Consider the following 25766-nt stretch of genomic DNA (forward strand, 5'->3'; position numbering starts at 1 on the left):
ACTTGGAGGCCTCTAAGTAGCAACACCCAGCCCAGACAAAGCGTTTGTCTCTGTAGCCAAGACACATGCTGTAATGATAGTGGAATGGTTGCACCAACAATTCTCCTGCAACAACGTGCCTTTAAACTTGTCAAGGAACAACTGGAGCAAGGTGACACACACCTATAATCCCAGAACCCAGGAGGCTGAGGCAGGAGAAACACCATGAGTCCGAGGTCAGCCTAGGCCATACAGCTGTTACCAGGCCACTGAAGCCTACCTCACAAGACCCTGCCTCGGACACAAAACAAAACAAAAAGAAACGAAAACAAAGCCAATAAGCTTTTTCCAAATACCACCCTGAAAGCCAGAAATACCCAACTTAAATGGTTTTGATAATGCAGAAAGACTAAAGGGACACAAATCACAGTTTCTCTTTTTAGTGAAACGTCCCTATTCAAATAAGTCATTGTTTTTGGTGTGAATGAAGATGCTCTTTTGGGAATCTAGGTCCCATTCTACTTGGGCAGGCTTTGAACTCACTCCCTGGCACACAGAACAGAATTCACCCATGAAAATCAAATGTGCCTGTTTCTAGGCAACTCCTTCCCCTCCTACCACAGAGAGCCCTTTCTAAGATAACAGGGGGGAAAACACCATCGCATCTCCCCGTGTCTCGATAGCTATGAACTGTCATTACTCTGGCGCAAACTCTTGACTTTCATGGAGAAGTGGCAAGTGGCAGTCAAGATGGTGACAGTACTGGCAAGAAATGCCACTCAGCTTCCTCTGAGAGTCCAGTAGGCCAGGGCACTGATTTGCCCTGCACTCTGGCTTTGCCCGAGGCATCCTTCAGCGTGGCGCTTCAGTTCTGTGCCCAGAGTCTCTGCTGGTCTATCTAGTTCCTTGCTCTCAATTAGAAGCATGATCCAGGCCCACATGGCAATGCTTTGAAACAGATGTGAAAACCACAGCAAGTAGGGTAGTGGTAGATGTTGGGAAGTGGCCTATAAGCCTAGGACAGCCCTAATTCATGGACTCTCAGTACTGTCCCTCCTCCCTTGGACATCTGAACTTACAGGCACTGTCTGCTTGGAAGGCACATTCCACTCTGTGTTCCCTGGAGACACGCCTCCCATGAGGCCCCCACCCTTCTCACCCTGTGGAAGCTATGCAGCTACATGGTAACTCTACAGATCCCAGGTCAGGAATTCTCCATTTCCACAACAGCCCCTCAGTCTTCTTGTGATGTCACTCCACCTGCCCAGGTGAAGTCTGGTCCCATTCCTCCCCACGCCAGGCTCTTTCCTTCCTGATGCCTCAGCAGCCCTCAGGACTCTGCCAGCTGCCTCCCCCACTCCCTCCCCTACTCCAGCAGCTCATCCAGCGACCTCTCACCCCCACGGTCCGACCTCCGTGGCAGGTCCCAGCATCGTTAACTACTGGAAACATTTTTGAAAACCCAATTTCCCAAGTTTCCCCATCTTTCCTGAGAGGAAGCTTAACTTCATCTGTTTTTCCAGTTAGGGTCATGGAGAAAGCATCATCCTGACCCTGGCTCCTTGTGCCTGGGCCCCTTCTGCACCAGCACCCTGCAACCCTGAGTTTCTCGCACTTCAGTTAGAAATCTACCCACCACTTTCCAGGATGCTCAACCAAGGTTTCTGCTGTTCCTCCTGAATCCCTCACCTCACTCCAACCCCCACTATCTAACCCACTGAACTTTCTCTCCCCCACCTCTCAGAAACAAACACCCCACTCTTCCCTCAAGGCCTGGCAGGCTCTGGGAATCTTGAGCTTGTAAGCTACGTCTCACTCTAGATAGTGACTGTGGTCCCAGCATTTTGTCTCTCCCTGCCTGTACCAAGTGCCTCCCTTGCCCACTCTCCCTTTTTACTACTTGACTTCTGCTGCTCTCTGAAGCAAAGCTCACTGAAGTGTTCTTCCTCACGGTTGATGAGCATCATCTTGACCTGATGCCTCAACAGGGACCACTTCAGTAGACAGGCCTCCAGGGCAGCATCTCTTTCTCCTGCATCTGCTGTGGTTCGTCCCTCCATCCTCAGATGGGAAGTCATAGTGAGGTCTGCACAGGGAGGTAGAGGAATCCACAAGGCGCACGGAGGGTGCTTGTGAGAGGCCAGCCCACAGCCCTGCACAAGTCACTGCCCTCCCTGTCTCACTGGCTTGGCACTCTCCACGTGGGTGACAACTGTCTGTCACAGGAGCCTCATTTCAGCTTCATGGATAACAGGATCTGGTTTTTCTGCCTTCACCACAATGACAGCCCATGGGGGAATTCTACCAGCCCTGACCAGTTTACTGAAGAACCGGCTGCCTGAGGTCCTGGCCCAGTGGGAGGGACCTGTGGTCCCGTGGAACAGCGGAGTGCAATAAACTCTGCTACATCCTTAAAAACTCACCACAAGCATGCTTTGTGTCCACCACGTCCTGCAAGTTCCCAACCGTCTGGAAGCTATTTTAGGTGAACGACCTCCAGCCATGAAATGGGAGCTATTGACAGAAACAGTCTCCCTTACACTCAGCCTACACTTACTGAGCATGCTCTCTGAGCTAGCAGCTGTCAAAGAATAAAGGGCAGAACCCCTGTCCACATGGAGCCGATTTCTAAGGCCTGAAAAGAATGCCTATCTAATTTCTTTGCTTGATGCCTTCAATAAAAGACTGTTTTCCTGAGCCCTGCACTGGCGTGCAGAATGCTGAAGGGACCCCATGTGCAGCAGCATGCCAACCCCCACAGATAAACAGACCGGGGGTGGGGGGTAGGACTCATCCACAGACAGACCATGACTCTGTGGCCGTGGAGGGGTCCCTCAGGGCCTGGGGATTGAGACTAATGGGAAAACAGAGGTGTCACTTGGTAATGGGTGCGAAGAGTGGCAAGAGAGTCATCTCACACTAAGGAAGACATGGAAGCATTCCTGGGTCTGACTAGTGAGACAGGAAAGCAACCCCAACATTTGTGAGCCCTTTATGTCACCTCCCCCACCAAAGATAGGGTTTCTCTCTGTAAGTCCTTTGGCTGTACTGGAACTCGCTTTGTAGACCAGGATGGGCTGAACTCACAGAGGTTCTGCTTCACCTCCCAAGTGCAGGGATTAAAGGCGTGCAACCACCCACTGCCCGGCTTCTTTACATTCATTCTTAGATAAGAACAGAAGTGAACCAGTCACTGCTGTGTGCCCTGGATTCACAGGGCACAAGACCCCAAGGGTGGGGCCATTCACACTCACATAGAGACCATGGCAAAAGATAACTTCTGTAGGTCTGGTCTCTTCTCATGTAAGACAAGACCAGGAGGTCCCCCCATCTTCCCATCTGCATCTTGCACATGTGCCAATGTCCAACACTCCATGGCTCAGGGAATGGAATCTACCCATCCAGCTTTCCTTTCACTTACCAGTGGGACAGGTATCAAAGTAGTACCCCTCTAGAGTCTGGCCTCTTCACCAGGCTAAGAGAGTAAGGTATACAGATGCCCGAGGGGCCAAATGCTGGTCAGAAAACAGAGTTGCAGCACATGACTGGGCAGCCCACGTGGAGACTTGCACAAGGCTGATTAATCAGGCAATAAGAAGACAACACTGATGGTGAAGAATGATGGGCATCAAAAGGGGGCAAACCCCGTGATCGCAGGAGACAGGAAGAGGCCGGGAAAGTGGCCTTGGCTTGAGAACCGAGTGGGCTCGACTGGACAGCCGCCTCATAGACATAGTGAGGGTTTCTAGTTACTTGGATTCTGCACACAGGCACCTGCAGTATAGTATTTATGCCCCGACGATCCCAGATCTTGAGACCTCCCTGGAACTGTTTAATATCCCCCTGATCTAAATACGAGCAGTCATAGTGTGTGAGGCTCCTACACTAAGCTTCCTCACTCCCCATTGCTCCTCCAGTCTGACGAGATGTCCCTCAGCCCCACCCTCAGAGTCCACACTCCTCCCGACTGCCTATGAAGAATGCATTCATTTTGTATCAATTAACAGGCAGGAAGACAGAGAGACTACTGTCTGCGGCATTAAATACAGGAGCGAAGCAAGGATGTGAAACATGGTAATCAATTTAAAGAAAAAAAAAAGCCAGTGCCTCATTATTCCATGTTTAGATCTGCTTTGGTGAAGGGATCCCCCGGAATGGGTTGCTGAGCCAGGAAGGGCTTAGCCCAGCCTATGTGTTCAATGTGGCTATTAGTTCTTCCCATCGGGCATCAATGTTCAACACATACCCCCCAAAATATATAACATGAGCAATAATGATCACAATCTGCGTCTCTCGGAGCTCCCGGCACGTGAAGTATGAGTCAAAAGAAGCGGTTTCACTTTTCACTCGGGGAGCTGACAGGCATGACCAGAGGGAGAATAAAATAACATTCCACTCGCATAAATATCAAGCAGCCTGCTCGAGACTGATGGGCCAGAATGTATCTTAGCTATCATTCCGGCAGACAGGCCCAAGGACACTCATAACTTATTTTACAATCATTTTAGTTTCAGCTCAAGTGGAAACGTGACAACTTATCTCTGCCGACAAGATGCTATATCGAACCTCACAATTAACTCTCCTCCGATTATCTGCCCAGCCGATCATTAGCTGAGCCCATCTCAATGGACTGTTGTGGGGGGCTCATCTCGGGAAGGGCCTCTGCCAGGTATGCAGACGGTTTCCGATAACTAGGCGCATTTCCACATTCAGGGCATCAGCTTCTCGCTCCCACGTCCCATTGCTTCCAGGGGCAGGGAGCCAGGATGTGTCTGCTGGGAGCACCTGAGCTCTTCAAGCATCACTCTTGCCACTGTTTCTCACATGTGAGTCCCAAGTCAAAGCCCTGGAAGCTGACGATTCAGACAGTATGGCGGACAGAGAGGGCTTCCTGAGGATATCTCTTCCCACCGTTCCTCAGGGGTATGCTTGGGAGACAGGATGATGCAGCCACTATAATCCAGATGAGTGGCTGATGAGATAGCTGGTCATCAACCCAAAAGTATACAAACTACTTTAACTTGTATCTTCCTAAGACCACGTTTCCATGAACAAAAGGGGGGGTACCCAGACAACAGGAGAGAAAGGAACAAGGGGCATGTGCATCGTGGGTGCTGACGGCGCTCTGGTGTCCACAGGTGCCCTCACTTACTACTTCTTTGGCTGTGTTAGGTATAACATACCGCTAAAATCTTTAGTTTTTTTTTCTCCCTGTATTAAAAGAATTCAGAATTTTCAAAGACAGAGCCATTTTGGCACTGCCAGGGGGAATCTGCTAAGGGCTAAGGCCTCCACAAACTCAACAGCAAGTCATTGTGGGAAGTAGAAAATTAAAGGCCACTTTGCTTTGATCCAAGGTCAACAATGGGAGACTCATTTGGATCTTTAATAGGGCCTCCGTCCCTTCTGAGGGCTCAGAGGGATGTGTCGGCTGGTAAATAAAGAAGAAGCCACCTTTGCCATTGGAGGAATCACAACATCCCGGGTCTCTGTTAAAAGGTGAGTGTGAAGTGAAGTTCAAACCCTCGCCCGGAGCTTTTGACGGAGCTTGTCGGCGGGAGGAGGCTGACTTCACTCCCACCTCTGAAGATGTTTCAGAGACTGCCATTATTGTGTGCTTCCCTTTGCAGCGCACGCAGGGGGTATACAATGTCAGAAGGGGCAGCGGGACACGGCGGGGGGCGAGGAAGATGACAGGTGTTGGGGGAAAGGGAAAGACAACACAGTGTCAGATGGAGTTACAAAAACGGGGAGGGAAGGCGCACAATAGGAGGGGCCAGCGCAGAAAGAGGGTCCAGGAGAGAAGAATTCCTTCCCTGGCCACTTTCAATTACACCTCGAGCTCTGCGGAAGAAGTTGAATTTAAGAGAGCTGATGGTCGGCTAGATGAAACTCTTAATACCAAATATGTTATAAAGCCCCTTAAAGCACAAAGTGGGCTCACTGTTTAGGGACCCAGTGTTTCTCTTCTCAGGTAATGAAAATGGCCTGACGTTGACCTGGGAGAGAGGTTGCACCAGATCTGTGGCTATGTGAGAAACTATTAAGTTACACTCAAATCAATGAAGTAAGTTATGGGAATTTCACCTACAAGAATTAGGTTTTAAGAAAAGAGAGAGAGGACAAGGGGTAGGTCATTGTGTTAAACACTACAAGGCAATTAACTAAAAGACTAAAAAAAATCCACTTTGTAGTCTAGGGAAATGGTGAGGCACCTGAGCTGGGAGTCCCAAGTGGTTTGGGAATCCTTGGGAAGAGAAGACAGAGGCTAGCACCAGAAATTTCCTCAGGTATTTAAAAAAAAAATAATTAACCTCTTAGCATATAATTTTCCTAGACGTATTACAAACCACAGGGGACTAGAGGCTTCAAAGAATCTACATTTGAAAGTTCCCAGAAAGACAGACATGGTGATAGGTGTCTGTAACACCAGCATGAGGGAGGAAGACGCAGGATGAGCGGACATTTGAAGTCAGCCTGCGCTACACAGCAATGCCTTGTCTCAGAAAATAAATAGATAAAAGTTCCCAGGTGAAAAAAAAAAAGACTGGGTTTAGGGTAGACAGGGAAGTGCTGCCCTACTGGAACCATATGCCAGGCTGTCGGTGGCAGCCTATCTGTCACGAGCTCCTTCAGTCCCTTGCTTCCCTGTGTACCAGCCCTACCAGACTCCACTATTGCTTTGCACACTGTGAGCCTGCTGCGTTTCTTTTGGTTCTCTTTCATAACCAGAGGTTTTGGGAATGTACCCCCAGAATGGAAGATGTGTGGGCACCAAATAGCACCACCCCAATTTCAGAGGGACCATAGAGTGATCAGGGAGGGCAGGATGCCAGAGGAAGCTTAGAGAGGGGGTAAGACTGCACCATGGGAGGGAAGCAATTGGCTATGCCAGTCAGGATTTGATATTTAAGGGTCAAAATCAAACCATCCTCTAGCTGATTTTTAGCTGAATGCAAGCTGCACAAAGTTTAAAATTAATCTAGTGTACTTGGAAGACGTAAAGGCAGACTGACAGGGCTGGGAGGAGGGAATGAATCATTTCAAGAGATTCCTACTCCATTCCAGCCTCATCTCTTTTTACATAATCAGCCACAACCATTGTTTCAAGTTTGGTGCTTACAGCTGCTAAATTACAAAGAGTCTGTTTCCTATGAGGGCTGCCCTGGCTGAGAGACCAGGCATGGCCTACGAGGAGAAAACTCACAAGTTAATTAGATGTGTGATTGCTCTTTGATAGCGAGACTGTGATTCCACTGCCTTTCGAAACTTAGCTGTCTCTAGAAACTCACAAAGGAGGTGAAGAAGCAACGCTCCCAGCTGCGGCTGAACGCAGGCTGTTTTAGGGGTCAGGCCCCAAGTCTCTGTTCACGGTCCTGAAGATTGTCCAGTTTCTAGTTTTGTGCAAAATATAAAAATAACTCGCAAAATATGCAAATACGCCAAAGTAGCTGCTTGCTTGTGGCCCATCTATTCACCTGTCTCCTTCTGGTGGTAACTTCAGTAGTTTTTGTGGCAGGCTGACATACAGAAACCCAGGTATGAAAAGCAGTCAAGCTGGTTTATGACATTTCATCCCAACAATTCAGGGTTAAAATGTTATAAAAAATGTAGTGATCCAGATTCTTTCTTTTTTCCTTTTCAGATCATAGGCCCTTGGTTGGCATGATTATTTCCCACTGGTTGGATGGGCTTCATATATATATTTATATATATATATTGAAGGCATCACTTTTGTATATTTAAAGATTAGGTCAGTCTTTAAGACATGAGTCCAAGAAAACTGGTACTTACAGGGCACTGGATGCACACCACTAAACTGTTTCCAGAAATTCAGAGCTTTTCTCTCCTTTGGGGATAGTCAGGATGTCACATAACATGGTCCCAGTAAGAGAGGCAGTTCAAATCCCTCTGACCCCTGGCTCTGTTGCCGTGGTTACAACACATAGTTTAACTTCAATTCCCTCCCATGCGAAACAGTCAATCCTCAACTCTGGTCATAACCTGCTTCATCACCCCCACCTGTTCTACTCTCTATGGGAGCCAGGACCTCCCACCCCTCAAAGTAGTAACACATGGACCTTCTGCCATGTGTCCAGTCAAGTACCAATGGATGTATGGATGGACAGATGGATGGACGGATGGACGACTGGATGGACAGACTCACTCTCTCACCAGGCTCTTTAAGAGGCTGTATCGCCCACAGCAATGAAACAGGAGCTCTAACCTGCAGTGCAGATGTTCTCCAGAGCAGTTTAATCCATACATAGCCTGCATTAAGGGATGGCAAAGATGACTGAAGCCCAGGGTTTGGGGAGACCTGGGTGAGTGGGAAGGGGTGACAACAGCACGGTGCAGCCTCCCTTAGTCCTGAAGACCATGTGACACACAGACTGCTTTCCCCAGCAAACACTCCTCAACACAGCCTCTAGACATCCCAACGGCCTTGTAACAAACCAGACACTGCTTATGCTAAAGAGTGACTATTTCACAGGGGAAGTCTTGGGAACTACTAGAGAGGCCTCTTGGGCAATCTACTTTTAGAACTGTCACAGTTAAAGCTGTATGAACTTCAATGAGACCACAGGCAGCCCTCCTCCCCCGTTCCAGTAACCATGGGGTTGGGAGCTACTTCCCTTCAATTCTGCTTTGGTTTCTCAGGCTTCCATGGCTGTCTTATGTATTGGCGTTCCCTACCCTCTTTATGTTTTCATATATATTTATGTGTATGAGTGTTTTAACCTTATGTGTAGCTGTGTATCAAGTGTGCCTGGTGCCCAAGAAGGACAAAAGAGGGGCATCCGACCCCCTGGAGTAGGAGTCACAGATGATTGTGAGTGGCCACCTGAGTGCTGGGAACTGAACCTGTGTTCTCTGACAGAACAATCAGTGTTCTTAACCACTGAGTGATCTCTGCGGATCCCTTCCTTTTATTTTTAAACTTCTTTTAATGTGCCTAGTATATAGAAGACATCCAACACCAAATAGATGTTTAATTTAAAAAATGAAATAAAATATGCCAGGGGCTGCTGAGATGGCTCAGTCAAGAAAATGCCTGCTTTGCAAGTATGAGGACCCGAGATCAGATCCCAACCCCTGGGTACAAGCTGAATGTGATGGTACATGTCTATAACCTCAGCTCTGGGGGTTCAGAAACAGGAGGATTACAGGAGCCCATGGGCCAGCCAGCTGAGCCAAAGTTTCCAGCTCTAGGGCCAGTGAGAGAGACCTTGTCTCAAAATAAAAGATAGAGAATGATCAAGGAACCCAAATTTGACCCCTGGCTTCCACGTATGTGCTCGCGCGCACGCGCGCGCACACACACACACACACACACACACACACACACACACACACACACTTTGCAAACCAAGATGAGTGCAGCATGAAGAATGAAATCAAGTCTTTGACGGCAGGAGAAACAAAAATATCCAGTATACCCCTACTTAGTAGACTCACAGGTGAACATAAAACCTGGGATTTCTAACTACCAGTTGATAAATCTGCCTACATGTCTTTAGAGCCAGAGCAATGTAGACAACAAATTGCCAACATATTATGATGATGAATTAGAACTTATTTTCCCTTGGGGGTTACATGTAACCTTTTGTTTTGTTTGAAGCTAACTATGGAAAACACCAGGGTTATTACTTTTTTTAAAAAATGAAATCAAATGCTAATTTGTAAAATCTATCCTCCTTGCCCATATTCAAGGAAATATCACCTTGTAAACATCTATGAGGTTTGAAAGCCTCCTATGTGATTCCTAAACAGGAGGCAGGTGGGTGGGTCATGAAGCGGGAGCCTCAAGGTTCCCAAACCTTTGCTGAGAGTGGGTGGCATACTGCAGCCAGAGAAGACAGAGATAACATCATGGTGTCCAGTGCCTCAAAAGGAAGGCCTGGCCACTTGAAAGAGGGCCCCGCTCCCTAGCCTGTCTACCACACCTGGGCTCTGACAATCGCCCCAGTCAAGGGCTGGAGGTTACTCAGTGGAACAGGACAACCCTGCCCTTCAATTTCTGCTCATGGGGAATGCTTTGAAGGTTTTGGTTCCTCTGGGAATTCAGCTACAGTGACCCTGAACGGACAGTCCTACAGCTGCAGCAACAAGGGTGGGTGGTTGGGGACAAGGCGGGTGAGGCTCAGCTTCAGAGGACCACAGCACGGATGCATTCAGGAAGGGCATGTGTGGAAACAGAGAGCTGCTGATTTAACAGACACCCCTGTGTCACCGTACTCCCCAACAGTGTGTACATGTACATGTACAGGGCAGCTCTATCTTCGGGCTGGGATGTCTACTGGAACAAATCCACATGACATTATGGGTTACAAAACAAAAACCAAAACCAGAAAAACCAAACATGAAGCTAGATGGACTGGCATGTGCCTGCTCTGGAAGTTGAGTCAGGAGGATGGTGGGTTCCAGCCTGTGCCACAGTTAGATCCAGACTACACAGACCAATGAAAATTTCTTTAATGCTAAGCCTCACAGACTAGTACAATCCTATATCTCACTGTGATGGACTGATGCACAAACCCAGAGAGTCTTTAAAGGGCCAATGTTTATGTCACTTGCCTTCTTTCAACAGGTACAATCTTTGAATGATTAAAACGATCTTGATAAAGATCTACTTAAAACACCCCATTTACACTGTGGGGATTTGTCGTACGAGACAGAGAAAAGAGTAGGTGAAGAATCCTGCACTAACCCCTGAACAACCCACTCTCAGAATTACCTAGCCTGCTAATGACTGCTTCTTACTTCATATAGGTAGGGCCCAGGCTGGAGCCTGAGGAGAGAGCGCCAGGTCTGCCCACCCCGGCTCTGACTCGGATGCTGGAGCAGCACGTGCACTTGAACCAAGACACAGGGACACGAGGGTCATTTGGTGTTAGTGCTAGTGTAGTCATCTGGTGTGCTGTTCCGCTGACACCAAATGCAACCAACGTGGAAGATGTGAGAAGATGGCTGGGCTGCTGGAGGGAGCAGTCTTCTGTAATGACTCAGTAACGTCAGAACCACGTGTCCTATTGTCTTTCCCACCCTGAAGTCAGAAATGGGGATACAGAAGAGGTGGAAGAGATGGCCTAACAGTGAAGAACACGTCCTATTCAACCACCCACAGGGTACAGCTCATGACTACCTCCAAGGGATCTGATGCCTTCTTCTGGCCTCCATGGGTTCTTGCCTCCACATGAAGCATATACTCTCACACACAGCTGCTCATAAAAATAAATCTAAAAGAAAAAAAAGTTCAGGATACAGTCCCTAAGTTCAACACTAATGTTTAATAACCAGGACTGTGATGGGATGGAGCACAGTGGTAGAGGGCACATCTGCCATGTGCAATAATTTGGGTTTGATTACCTTTGTACAGGAAAGAAAATGAAGGTTAATATCGCTTCTGGCACAGAAGAAGGAGTAATTTAGCATTCATGCTAGACCACTCAAAAGAAGAATGGACTTCATTTGCTCTAGTGAACTTCCTTTATTCCTAACACTGATTTTGGAATTTGGGCTTTGTTCTAGGAAATAAAGAAGGAGAGAAGGAAAGAAGGGAGGGAGAGAGGGAGGGGAGGCAGGGAGGGAGGGAGGGAGGGAAGGAGGGACGGAGGAAGGGACGGAGGGAGGGAAGGAAAAAGGAAGGACGGAAGGAAGGAAGAAAAAAGGTAGCTCTATCAAAGTGTTCTAAGAACCAGGGTCAGATTTCTTGGGGTTTAAAGCGTTTTCTTCATCGTGGCTAAAATTTTGTCAATACACTTCAGTCAGACCTGATGGTTGATCTTTGAGAAAATTGCCTTAAAAATCAAACGAAAAGATAAGATTGTGTTCCAAAACATAATAACTGACATTTCCTCCCTTTTCCTTAAGCAAAAGGCCCAGCCCGCTGTGGCTGACAGCAGGGTCAGGAGTAGGTGCAGCAGAGGTGGTATCTGGGATCGCTATCCATCAAAGCATACCTCATTCCCATTCCTCTTCCCCATGGTTGCCTTTGATCCCCCAGGGTGAGGTTAAAAGCAGCAACTACCTGAAGCCTCCCCAGCCTAGGAGGACCCCCCCTCCACCTGCTTGCACACACTGCACCCTGTTTCTGACTATATTCCTAGAATGCACTACCTTCCTCTGCTCCCTGTACTGCACAAGGCTCATTTTCTCTTTCTATTCATACCTGCCTGTACACCTGGGACATCCTCTAGCTTGGCCTTCCCAGGGTCCTGTTGACTGACAGCTCTAGTGGTCTTGATGAGCAGGAGGAAGCTCAGTTACCACCAGGTGAGAACGCATTCCCCAGGTTAGTAATCTGGGTCAGGTACCAGGGATTTCTTACTCCAAACTCATTCAGGTGCACCAGGACGACCATCCAGACCAGATGTAGCTGTCCACTGTATCTTCTGAGTGCTCCAGCACAGACCTCATCATGATGGTTAATACTGTCTAAATAGACACAATTTAGGATCACCCAGAAGATAGGCCTCTGAACATGTCTGTAACATTGCTTCTAGATCAGGCGGTCATGGGAAGAGACAGCCTAAATGTAGGCAGCATTGCCCCATACGGTGAGGGTCTGGGACTGAGTTAGAGGTGACCAAGAAGCAGTCATCTCTCTACTCCCTCACTGCAGATGCCATGTGACCAGCTGTCTGCCACCCCTGCCACTGTCTCCCTGCAGTGAAGGCCGTCCCACATAACTGTGAGCCACCATCTCCCCGCAGTGATGGCCATACCACGTATCTGTGAGCCACTGTCTCCCTGCAGTGAAGGCCATACCACGTATCCGTGAACCACTGTCTCCCTGCAGTGATGGCCATACCACGTATCTGTGAGCCACTGTCTCCCTGCAGTGAAGGCCATACCACGTATCCGTGAACCACTGTCTCCCTGCAGTGAAGGCTGTACCACGTATCCGTGAGCCACTGTCTCCCTGCAGTGATGGGCCATACCACGTATCCGTGAGCCACTGTCTCCCTGCAGTGAAGGCCATACCACGTATCCGTGAGCCACTGTCTCCCCGCAGTGATGGCCGTACCACGTATCCGTGAGCCACTGTCTCCCTGCAGTGAAGGCTGTACTACGTATCCGTGAGCCACTGTCTCCCGGCAGTGAAGGCTGTACCACATATCCGTGCGCCAGCTAAACCTTTCTTCCTTCCCAGCCCTTGCCATGCATTTGATGACAGCGTGTGACAAGGAAATGAGGTACTCACACAGCCAGGCAGGCCCTTACTAGCAGAACACCTCACTTCCCCAGGAAACCGCTTCATGGCTATTCTTAGCATCTCCCCAGTTGGATCAGAGCTACAGAAAAGGAGGCACTAGGCGTACATTCTTTTCATCCAATCCCTCACCTTTCTGTGGCAGTGGGGACTGAACCCAGGGTCTCCCCCACGTGAGCCAAGTGCTCTCACCAAGCTACAGCCTCAGCCTTCAAGTGGCCTTTCTACTTCCAGATCCCAGGACGCCTTCTCCTGGGCAAAGACCTCACTAATCTTTTCTCTTTCCCAGTAGAACTCTCCACTCTCTGAAACAGAGACCCTGAACCTGGTGCTGTGGTCGTCAAGGAACTCAATGAATTAATCCATGCATCAGGGGCAGGCAGCAGCCAGCTTTTTGCTGGTTCATCTAGGATGGATTTAGGTCACTGGAATGACTTGTTATATTTGTTTCTTACTTAGGAGTAGCAGATGGAAAGGAAAACACAAATTGCGTTAGTGCCCAGAGTACAGGGCACTTAAGTGCAACCCGCTGGGCATGTTCAGCCGCAGATGTGTGGGGGATTCCAGTTGTGTCTGCTCAACTGCCAAGATTAAGATCTGGGAGATAAGGGGACACAGCAGGAGATGAGGCGTGGTCGAATACATTTCACTGTATGTTGAACTCTGTCAGTCTGTGACCACCCATTTTGCTGTGCTATGATTATCGTATATGTAATTATAGATTATACTTAATACCTTTTCTGGGAGAATATCAATGACACCATCCATGCAAGTATGAGCTTGCTTATTACTGAAGACACAACCAATCACGTGCAGAAAACAACTTCTGGACTCCAGTCAGCTAAACATGCTGGAGAAGGCCCTGGGGTTGCAGCCCCTAGCTTGGGGAGTCAGGGTGAAGCTGGGGTGTGGCTAGGGGAGGGGTGATGCTTGCTTCACAGGTTGCCAATAATACAATGCTGCTGTCAGATGAAGGGCCTGACCGCTGGGCTGGTTTAAAGCTGAATTCCAGCCTTGAGAAATAACTCACATGTTGATGCTTATGGAGGGATTCTGCTCGTTCCGTAGGAAAACACTTCCCAAGTGTTACGCTTACCTCGGCTATGTGCAGAATCCAGAAAAGGGCTGAGAAGCAGTAGAAAAAATAAATAGCATGCCCAACCTAGAAAAGATGACCCAGAGCACCGTGAACATGACGAATGCCTTGGACAGCTGTTCACACACCGGTGCCGAATTCTCAGAACTATAAGCAGCTGTGAGAATCATGGGGCTATACTTTTATTAAGCCCTCTCCCACTCTGTCTTGAAATGGCATTATGATTGCTTTTCTGCAAGTAAGTGCAAGCTTTAAGAGATTGAAATATACATAGAAACACTTCCCTGCAACCTCAGTAAGATTTTAAAATCCCCACTGTAGAAATAATGTATCAATTAAAATAGCATTTATAACTAAATATGTTTAAATGCTTCTTCATAAAAAGGCTAAAACTTAAACTCATTTTAAATAACCATCTGCTTCTGTGATATAAAATTTTTAGTATCATTGTGTAATTAATATTAATAACACTTTCTGCTAATAATCTTATCTGTCAGATAATCAGGCAGAGATTTAACATAAGATACACCCATTGACAGAAGCTTAAAGATGCAAAACTAAAGAATATAAACACGAATGGAGAAATGTATGGTGCCAGCCACCCTCTGCCCCTGGGAGTCCATGTCCTCCGAGCCATCTGAGGAGGTTTTTCTAACTGTCCTTTCTCAGGGCTTCTTCTATTGACTCTTCTTCTGCCTTATTTTTCTTAAATGCCTTTAGGTCTCTACACATTTACAATTTCTTATATAGGAGGCAAGGAAAGCCTGAGAATGATCTGATCTGACCATGGGCTATAGCAATAGCTCGGTTGGTAAAGTGCTTGCCATGCAAGTGTGAAGACCTGAGTTCAATTCTTTGAAACCATGTTCAAAAAAAAAAAAATCCAAGTGTGGTGGGTGTCACTTGAAATCAGAATTGGGGCTGGAGAGATGTCTTGACTAGTTTAAGAGTGCTGGCCAGTCTTCCAGAGGACACAGGTTCAATTCCCAGCAGTCATATGACAACAGCTCACAACTGTCTTTAATTCCAATCCCAAGGTATCCATCCAACAACATCCTGTAGCCTCTGTGGGTACCAGGAACACACACGGTATACAGACATACACTCAAGGAAAACACCCATAAACATTACCCCTCCCTGCAAAAAAGACCCCGAAAAACCAAAAAACTTCTAGCTCTGTGGACTATGGTGGTCTGAGTAAGATATTCCCCGATTATGTCTTAGGCATCTGAATACCCGGCTCCAGTTGTTGGCTCTGTTTATGGAGACTCAGGAGGTATGGAGTTGCTTGAGGAAGCATGTCACTGGGGGTGGTCGTTGAAATTTCAAAAAGTCACAGATGGGGCTTTCCCAGTAAATACTCTCTACAGTTCAGAGACATGAGCTCTCAGCTGCTCCTGCAATTATGGATGGTTACCACTCCAGAACTGCAAGCCAAATAAACCCTTTCTGCTATAACATGCCTTGGTTGTGGCGGTTTATCTCAGCAACAGAAGAGTAACTTAAGACAGGGAGGCAGAGACATTTGCTGGCCAGCCTAGCCAAACTGGCACATTCCACCAAAAGTCAGACCCTCTATCTCAAAATACAAGGTAGATGGTGTCCTCAGGAACAACACACGAGGCTGACCCTGGCCTCCACACACAACAGCTGAACCTACACTCTCACACGAAGGCACAAGACCTAAGTCACGTCAGCTGTTGATGACTGCAGCCGATGGCAGCATCGGGTTTCCACAAAGCGGGACGGCCAGACTCAATTTCTGATCAAACCACAGAAATTCCAAGGGAGTATTTTCTAGGCCTAAGAATGGCACTCAACTATGGGACGAAGTCTTGTCAGGAATGCATGGAAGATCATTCAGTCTTCTTTGGAGTTGAAGAAATAATACACACACTCAACACGTCATTTATGCTTTCCCACCAAACTATAATGGACGCTGAAGTAGTCTACCTTAAACTAAAGACAAAAAACAAAACGAAAAAATTGTGACTGAAAATGTAAGGGCCCCAAGCACCAACAACAAGTCCAGCTAAATAATTTCATGAAGTTCTGGAGTTAAGCTTAAGAATTGAAGCAACTAAAATACAGTTCTGTGTTAGGGCAGTGAAAAAACGGTCCCTGTGTTGGCAGACTTTGCGTCAACGTAACACAAGCTAGAGAAAATACCTCCATGAGAGCAGGCTGTGAGCAAGCCTGTAGAGCATTTTCTTAGTGGTTGATGTGGATGGGCCCCGCCCATGGTGTATCACCATGGTCCTGGGTTCTGTAAGAAAGCAGGATGGAGCAGGCCAGTAAGCAGCACCCCTACAGGGCCTCTCCACTGGCTCTTGCTTTCAGGTTCCTGCCCTGTTTGACTTCCTTTAATAATAAAAAACGATGAAGAAGTGTAAACCAAATGACCCTTTTCAGCCCTAACCTGCTTTGGTCGCAGTGCTTCACTGTAAGACAGCTCTAGAGCAGGGACTGTGTGTGACGGTGGTGCTGGACCTACAGTCCCGGGAGACGATAGCGGAGAAGACAAACTGCCTTGCTGTTCTTGCCCGTCTCTCACTCTTCATATAACTCGTGTGGATCCTGACCGATTTAAAAATCCCAGCACCATCCCTTTGGGAGCCATCTGGGCACATTACTGCCATGTCACGACCCATTTTGGAGTCTTTCTGTGCCTCACCTCCACCTGTTACCCTGATGTCCACCCACTGAGCTCCAAGGATGCCTTGTGCCACGTCTCAGTCACCACATGCCCTCCTTATGTATACACCATATGCTCTCAGCCTAAAGAGATCCATGTGGTACATTTCTCTTCTTGGGGACTACTATCAATGTGTGCAAGGGCCCCACTGTATATGATGAAGGGCTTACTGCTCTAATCTTCCCTTCGTATCTGGAGGGGACTGGTCCAGGACCCTCTGGGATACCAAAAGCAATGGATGCTCAAGTCTCTCATATGGAAGGAACTCATACACATTCTCCAGTCTATTCAATACCCTAAACAGCACAGATGCCGAGTACATGGGTGCTGTTTCGGGAACAATGACATGTCTGCACCTGTTCAGTATAGATGCATGGCTTCTCTGTGTATATGTCTGATTGGTATAGGATTCAAGCAAAGGCACCAGGTTAGAGGGTAGTCCGGATCTGCTGAGTGAATGAATGTATGTTTGCAGCCAGTAGAAGCATAGTAACCTGCGTGTGAGCGTGCAGGATGGCCCGATCATGAAGACATATCTTCTCCTCCTCTCACTTTCTCTCCACTTGACAAATACATTTCAATTTGTTTTCTCATCGATTATCTGTCGCTCTCCAACCTGGAGAGACTCTGGAATTGTATGGCTTCTGCTCCACATACAGGCCCAGGGTGGTGAGGTGGCACAGCAAACAGTCAACAAGCACTTATGGGACAAATGGCAAGAGCTGCTAAGTTGAGTGGCAATGGTGAATCCACACCACGTAGACAGATCTCCACCGAACTGGCCTCTGACTGTCCTCGTGACTTGGCATCTTAGCTTCCTTTCCTTTTGGATAGAGTCACTCAGGGGAGAAAGGCTTCAGGGCTCAGTCACAGTCCCTCGATGGAAGGAAGTCCCAGCTGCAAGAGGGAGATGGATGGCCACCCTGCAGCCTTAGTAAGGAAGGAGCAGACAATTGTTGGCGCTCAGCTGACATTCTTGCCACTGAGGCTGCTCAAGTGGCTACACATTTGAAAACACTGGGGAACACTGTGATTCTCTTGGTCTGTCTCAACCCACATGAATCCAATCTCTAATGGTTGTCCTAGAAATAGCTGTTTATGTATTTAGAGATTGGTACTCACTTCATGGCGCAAGCTGGCATGGTACTCACTATACAGCCCACATTGGTCGTAAACTCTTACCAATCTTCCTGTCTCTGTCTTCCAAATGTTCCATTACAGGTATGGTCCACAGACTTGAATGTTTTTTATAAGCATCCAAGAGGGCAATCCAAGACTGAGAACCATTTTGTAGAACAGAAAGGTTAGAGCTTCTGAGGCAAGGGAAAGGAGAATGTTGCCGCCGCCGTGTGCCCTCCAGCATCTTCTACCGTACTATTGAGAGAAGACAGTTTCTGAGCCTGCCCTGCCTCCTGCCACCTGCTTTATATTCTCAATACATCCCAATTTGTTAACATCTTCCTGGAAATGTAACTCCACAAAAGGAGCCAAGAGGGCCTGGTGTCATAACTCGCTCCCGACCGTCAGCTGTTTAGACAGGAGGCTTGTTGAACATGGGTCTAGTCCTTTAGTTCTACCGTCTGACCCACTTTCAGTTCAAGCCTGGAGACTGAGGATTAGGTAACGGCCAAGGCCCATCCCCTCTGTTCTTTGCAACAATACCAACAGCCACAGGCTGCCCAGCCCTCTCCTTGCTGCAGGGTCTTCCCAAGCCTCGGCACAGTGGTATCCCCACCTCATACAGCATCCTTGGGATGTTAACACAGCCCTATGTGCTCCGCATTGGTTAGGCTAGTTCTCCAAGTTCCTGCCCTGTCTGAGTTCCTGCCTTGGCTTCACGATGGACTGTGACTCAGGATATGTAAGCCAAACAAACCCTTTCCTCCCCAAGTTGCCTTTGGTCATGGTGTTTCATCACAGCAACAGCAACCGTAACTAAGACAGGCCTTGTTAAGCAGTAACTATTTAGTGAATGTCAAGCTGTGTCCACTGGTAGTGGCAACCAGATTGCCACTGAGCTCGTGATGTTATCGTTTCTGCTAGGGCAGCAGTGGAAGAAGCTGTGTAGAACTCAGACTGCAGACAAGGCCCTTCAGTGACTCTCCCCAAAGACTGTATGGTGTATCAGGAGACCAGGCCTTGCTGCGACTGCTATGCGGCTCAGCTAACCCTGCTCACGAAGCTCTTCAGTGGGTGGGGTACTTACACCCATCCCTGGTTATTACCCACCAGATCCCCCTTCCTGAACCATTGTTACTATCAAGAATGCCTCCAGATATCAATGACTATTCCCTAGGGGACTAAAATCACCTCCGGGAGAGAACCAGTGATCTAGAAGATTCTGAGCATGGGGGTCTATAATGACTCATGACATAGGCTATCTGTTTCAAACATTCCTAGACTTTTGTCTGGTGTTATTGAGAGGCCTGTTGGCCTTTAGCATGAAAGTCATTGCTCCCTGTAATGGTAACTGGGGTGCTATGTGGTTGTCCTACTTCTCCTGGGTCAGCAGCTACTGCTGGGAATAGCTGATAGCCAGGAACTAAGGAGGCCGAGTACAAAGTTACTCTGCATTCTGATCAGGAGGGAGAGAAATCCACCTTCCCCCTGTGGCAGGCTACCCAGGAAGCTCCTGCTTTTTCTCAGACCACATGCAGAGAAGGGAGCCTGGGCCATCCTTCTAATGAGGCTGCCTAGCATGGTGTACGGAGCAGACCCCTGCCCTCCATGGGCTGAGACAGGAGTGTCAGCCTTTGAGATGTGAGAGCACAGGGGCCGAAGGTTGACTAACCAGGGGATGGTTCTCCAAGGCAAGAAGCTTTGGGAGGGACTGACAGAGGGGCATTCCGGATCCATGGGAGAAGAGCAAACATCTCTCTCTTACATCATACAGTTCCCTAAAAAAGTAAGCACTATAAAAAAGACAGGTAATGTATATGATACTGTATCTTAAATCTCCTCAGAAGTTGTTTTAGAAAACAAAGCCACAGAAGGAAAAGAATGTAAGAAAAATCTGTGTGAATATGAATACTGATTAAGGGTGTGGTCTAGCGAGTCACGGTTCTCAGGAAATGAATGTCAGATAGGAGGCATGAAACATGGTCTATCCCTCCATCCAAATTAAAGTTTATGCAGCTAACAACTTGGTCAAAGCCAAGCAGTGTCACACTACTGCCACCTTCTGGTCAGGTCCTAGAATTGCCAGTATAATAACCCATAGATAAAACTAACAACAAATCTTCCCAAACAAATACCCCAAACCATCAAATTAAAACAAAAACACTGAAGTTTTAGTCCTAATCCACAGAGACAGCGTGATTGCTGGAGCCCTTCTGTTATCAAATGCAGGGTTGCTGTGACCTTTCTAGGATGGGGTGCAGCATAAGATAACAACAAAACAAAGTGCAGGTGATCACCAGAGAAATATGGCATTAAAATAGCCATGCACAACATTTGCATAATGGAAAAAATATTTGAAAATTAGCAAAACTTAAGCACTTCCTTATCAGAACACACTGACTAATAACCATAGATCGTAGCAGGAAGGCATACAATTGACTGGAGGCCCACCCCACCCCAGTCATGTAGGCATGCAGGTACAAATACACATACACTGACGTCAGGTATGACTTCCCTGCAGAAACATGAAAGCCCAAATGATGTTTGTGCTCAACACTGCCAAAGCTGCATGAGCCTGAAGGGAGAATGCAGAGATCTGAAAAGTTATATGGAAATATGTATTCACCGTGGCAGCCATTCGCTGAGGCAGAAGATAAATCGATCTGTGGAAGGGTGGTGCTCTCAGAACACCCTGACAGTCGGGGGGGGGGGTGAGGGGGGGAGGGCGCTGCCGCCACAGCAACGGCCACTGCTGAGGCTATTAGCCAGGGCTGGCACAGCACTTGCAAGGAATGGTATGGATATGGGTATTTGTGTCGGTGTTGGGGGAGTGGCATACAGGGCCAGACACTTCGGAACAACAGAAGACTAATTCAGAGGGGCCTTGACATTGGTTCTTGCCCTTGGCACAGAGGTGATGCATCTAAAACAAACATCTTGCCTTGACGTGTGCTAGGACAACCAAGTTTGCTATAGATGGCCCTCCAGGGCCCCCGCCTGCAGCAGGGACACTCACCTCTAACACTTCCAGAGGAAATTACTTGTAAGAAGATGATAAATAAAAAAATAAAAAAATAACGGGCTTCCAGTAAGGGTTGAAGAAACCCTCAGCCAATAGCAGTTGCAGGGATAATTGTTCTGAATCTATCAATAATGCTAAGCTCCTCTTCATTGACTGCAAACACCAATTTCTTTCACCCAGGATTATAAGTTGGTGTTCCCGGGCTCACTACTGCCATTACGGTGATAAACAGTTGAGACCACAACAGGATCTGACATGTAGATCAATTCTGGGTCCATAAAAAGTCTACACAAGAGGTTCCAGGACAGGAATTTACAGCCACCAGTTTTTTATTCTCTCTTGCTGCAAAAATTACTTCTGTCAAACACTTAGGAGAGTGAGGAAAAATGTAAAAAAATTAATTTTTCATGTACTACTGGAACAGCCCTTTTCAGTGCAGAAGTGCAAGACGAATATACTCAGCGTTTAAAAAATTACACGGCGCAGCATGTGGTACTTAGTGGAAGAGGGATCCAATCCCCGGTGCTGCTCGCAAGCCAGCAGACAGCAATTTGAAACCCTGAACAGAGCTGTCTGGATTTTCTCTGAGGGCAGATGCCGGGCTCACGTTAGCAATGCCAAATTATATTAGACGTTTAATTTTAAACCTCAGGTATTTAATGTAAAGTTCTACAACAGTAATAGCCATAAAGCAGTGGGGCATTCCATCTCACAGAATGGGTTCCTCTTGCCTTCTCCTCTTAATTTAGCCAGAGCCTCCTTCCTCCAGTTTTACCCACTACAAAGTCATCTATCTAATTAGGAGTTGCTAGTAGCTTCTTAGAGGCAGAAGCCCCAGGGGTACCTGTATGTCAAAGGGGAAAGATTGAAAAGTTCTCTGAAGCTGAAATCTTAATTTAGGGTGGACGGGAGGGCAGAGCAAACAGACTTCTAGTGCTGGGCCAGAAGATAAGCCCTTCACTCTGCTGGTGGAGGTCAAGTCTAATGCTCCTGGGCCCTGCCTGCACTGCTGCCAAGTGGCAAGTTCCTGGTACCCCTGATATACAGACCAGAGACATGTGGTTTGTGTGTGCGGAGTTGGTGGATAAAGTGATTCTACAAAGGAAGTGAAAGGGAAAACATGACAGAAAATCCTCACACTCGTCTCTTTGGTTACTGCCATGAAGGACAGAAGGGGAATGTCTGGCAATGAGAGGTCTCGTAGTGCACTTACACACACATTTTACTTAACTGTCCCATAGGATTCTATGCTTCTGTGTTCCTTAAAAATTGTGTGGGTTGAGGCTGGCCCCTGATGGATCTGCACACTAAAGGTGGGATGGTACTAACCAGAGGGAGAGACTACATGGTACCCCAGAGTGTTTGGGAACAGCCTGGGCTCCTGCCCTTCTAGCCAATTCCTGGAAACTGTCTGTCAGGTAGTCCTTGGTTCAGATCACCTTTCCTGACCCCACTTCTCTCCTGCATTTGGGCAGGCTTGCTCAGAAGCATTTGTTGGCCCCGTCTGCTGGAACACTGTGGAACAATCAGAAGACGGTGTTTACCCAAAGCAAGCGTCCTGTAGCAGCAGCTGGTGGGTCCACAGGGAAGACCTGACGTGGAATCTTTTAATTAGAACAAATTATGCTAAAATGACTCTCAAACCCTGTCTGATAGATTACATACAACAGTGGGAATTCCCTTAAATACCGGTGAACAGGCCACAGACAGAATGCCACAGGCAAAGCAAGCTGCACCAGCCAGTGCACGGGGAACAGTGCATAATTCATGTTGTGACGCATACGTCAAAAGGCAGTTTCCAGGGTGCCACATCTGTCCCCCAAGAAGCAGCCACACTTGTCAAAGACTATGGAAATCTAGGAGAGATGATGGCAGAGGGAATTCCCCAGAACTTAGAAGCTATACCAGGAATCCTGGAAGACTAAGAGGTAGAATGAACAGACGGGAAAGTACGAACTATGTGCGAATGGTGAGATGCTCGCGATCCACGGAGGGCAGAAGACTGGTACGAGACAGCTGGCATCCCCTTTCAACTTCACCATGTCTCTGTTGCATGACACAGGTAAGATACTTGTCCCCTCCTCAGCCTCAACTTCCAAAGCTGACCAGTGAAGAGGATTCAAGGTCTAGGCCCAGAGCAGAGAACAGACGGATGATGGGGCGTGCGATGGGGCGTGCACGAGACAGGAGAGCAGGGACAGAGTGCTCACGGATGACTGGGGAGACGTGTGTGCCACTGTCACAGCAGCCTCACGGCACCGTGCTCCCCGTGGAGCATGGATGCCCTGGGCATTGAGCCCAGCCCCTGGCTTTCACAGAGGACCTGGCGATGCCTCGGTCTGCGCCCCCTCTTACCACTGCTGATGGCTGAGTTTGCAATGACTGTGGCGTCACTCCACTGGTCGGCGCTGGAGACTGAGTAGGAGCGCTGGTGCATGCCATCGGGTCGGCTGTTGAAGGAGACCAGGCTGATGCCGCTTGCCATCTGAGACCCAGACGTACTAGTGACATTCCCTAGGAATAAACAAGTCAGATGAACACCACGACGGACTGCAGACCACAGAAGCCAGCACGACCTCGTCTAGCGGGTTCCACGCTGGCACACACTGGTACCTGACCCTTGTGCTCTGCTGTCACCCTGCCGATGTGGCAAATTAAAGGAAGCATCGTGAAGCATAAGATCATGAGGAAGAAAAGGGGGCTGTGAACGCCAACAGTGCCCTGCTGGGCCACGGGGAAGGAAGGCTGCAGACACTGCCCACAGAACGGTTACAAAGATGAGTGGCCCTGCTACAATCTCTAAAGACAAGAGAACCAGTGAGTCCAGCAAAAGAGCCGCCACAGGACAAAAAGAGCACCACACAGGCTCACCCACTGGGGGCCAACTACTGGGACCAAGGGATGTTGTTGATAGGGCAGCTACCCCTTATGATCAGCACATAACAAGTCTCCAGAGGCACCACGGTGGAGGTGGGAACCCTGACTCCTGACCTTATAAAGATTCTGCAGAACAAAAACGTCATCCCAGTGGCTTCCGATCTCGCACAGACAATGAAGAAAGGTAGTAGTTCTGTTGTAGGCTTAATGGTATGAGCCAGTTGCTCAACATTAAAATACATTATTGTCATACCAATTTTAGACTCAAAATGTAATTATGTGTTTTCTAAGGCTAAGCCAATCATGCCCACATGTGAATGGGTCTGTTAGAGAGATAGGGATAGGTGAATCTTTGGAGATACCTTTTTTTTTTTTTTTTTTTTTTTTTTTTAAAAGAAAGGGTCTCTCTACATAGCTCTGGCTGTCCAGGAACTTACTATGTAGACCAGGTGGCATCAAGTTCACAGAGAAGGCATGCATCACCATGCCTGGCTACTGGTTTCCTAATTTTTAATTTTCCTAGTTGTTCTGGGTTCAGAACCCAGGAAGTTCTAACCTGTTTCAGTGGAGGGTTTTCATGGGGTGTGGCTGTCAAGTGAGTGGGCCATTAGTTGTTCCCAAATCTGGCCAACTTTCAGATTTTCTCCTGGAAAACTAGGGGCTTAAAAAAAAAAATCAGGCTTCTGATTCTGTAAGAGACAGGGCTGGAAGAATTTGTGTTCTCATGCCCTTGGGCACACACACGTGAACACGCATGTGAACATGTACACGGGCACACACTGGCAAGGTGAGTCCTTTGCTGAGAGGCAGCATGGAACAGAACACCACACATGCTAAGTGAAGCCTGGACTGGTGGCTGTCTCACTGCTACAGCAAGGCACCTGAAGAAAGCCAGGTAAGGGAAAAAGTTCACGTTTGGCTCAAGTGTGAGGGTATAGTCCATCGGTCACATTGTAACTCCAGGTACAGTCTATCGGTTACATTGTAACTCCGGGTACAGTCCATGGGTCACATTGTAACTCCGGGTACAGTCCATGGGTCACATGGTAACTCCGGGTACAGTCCATGGGTCACATGGTAACTCCGGCCCAGAGGCTGAGCACCACAAGTGCTAGTGCTCACAGGGTCCTCCAGACTGATTCGGTCTGGGGATACAGCCCATGGAAGAGTAAAACTCACATGTTGTGAGGGGGCTCTGGCCAAAACCTCAGGGCCAGCCTGCCTCACCTGTTATGTTCTGAAGGCATAAGAGCGTCTTAACACCCTGGAAAGGAACCGCACTATTCTGAGACCCATGTTCTAGGTAACAGAGCCAAGAATAACAAGACCCTGCTCTTGTCCCACTCCTCCTAGAGTTGGGAGGGGCCACTGTTACCAAGGAGACATTACACACAGCTGCTGGGATTCTTCACATGCCTCCTCTGAGGCCACCCTGAAGCTGCCTCTTGGTAAACTCATTCCCATAGTACAGAGACAGCATCCTCCAGAGTGGGTGAGGGGCTCCCTCCACAAGAAACAAGAGCTGTGCTCTGATAGCTTGTGCCAGCCATGTTCCTGCTGTACCGCCTCTGCCTGACTGTTCTCCTGGGGCCACCCACATGGGCTGTGTCCATTGCCTCTAGGGTCTCAAGAGCAAGGCTCAACTAAGAAAGTAGGCAGGGATATAAAGGAGGGGGGCAGTGAGAATCAAGGTTCCAGCTCTGAGGTTGTTTCCTGGCCCTGCCTTAAGCTGGCTGGATGCTTCTCTGCTGGCACCATTCCC

General features: G+C 48.1%; 1 protein-coding gene across 1 annotated transcript in view; it reads right to left on the bottom strand.

Moving 5' to 3' along the window:
- The window catches only part of Agap1 (ArfGAP with GTPase domain, ankyrin repeat and PH domain 1), a 449843-nt gene that overhangs the window by 109294 nt on the left and 314783 nt on the right, over nucleotides 1-25766 (bottom strand). The window contains 1 exon segment of the mRNA XM_038339225.1: nucleotides 23483-23641. Coding sequence (XP_038195153.1) covers nucleotides 23483-23641 — 159 coding nt within the window.

This window comes from Arvicola amphibius, chromosome 8 (assembly GCF_903992535.2).
Source record: "Arvicola amphibius chromosome 8, mArvAmp1.2, whole genome shotgun sequence".
Lineage (NCBI taxonomy): Eukaryota > Metazoa > Chordata > Mammalia > Rodentia > Cricetidae > Arvicola > Arvicola amphibius.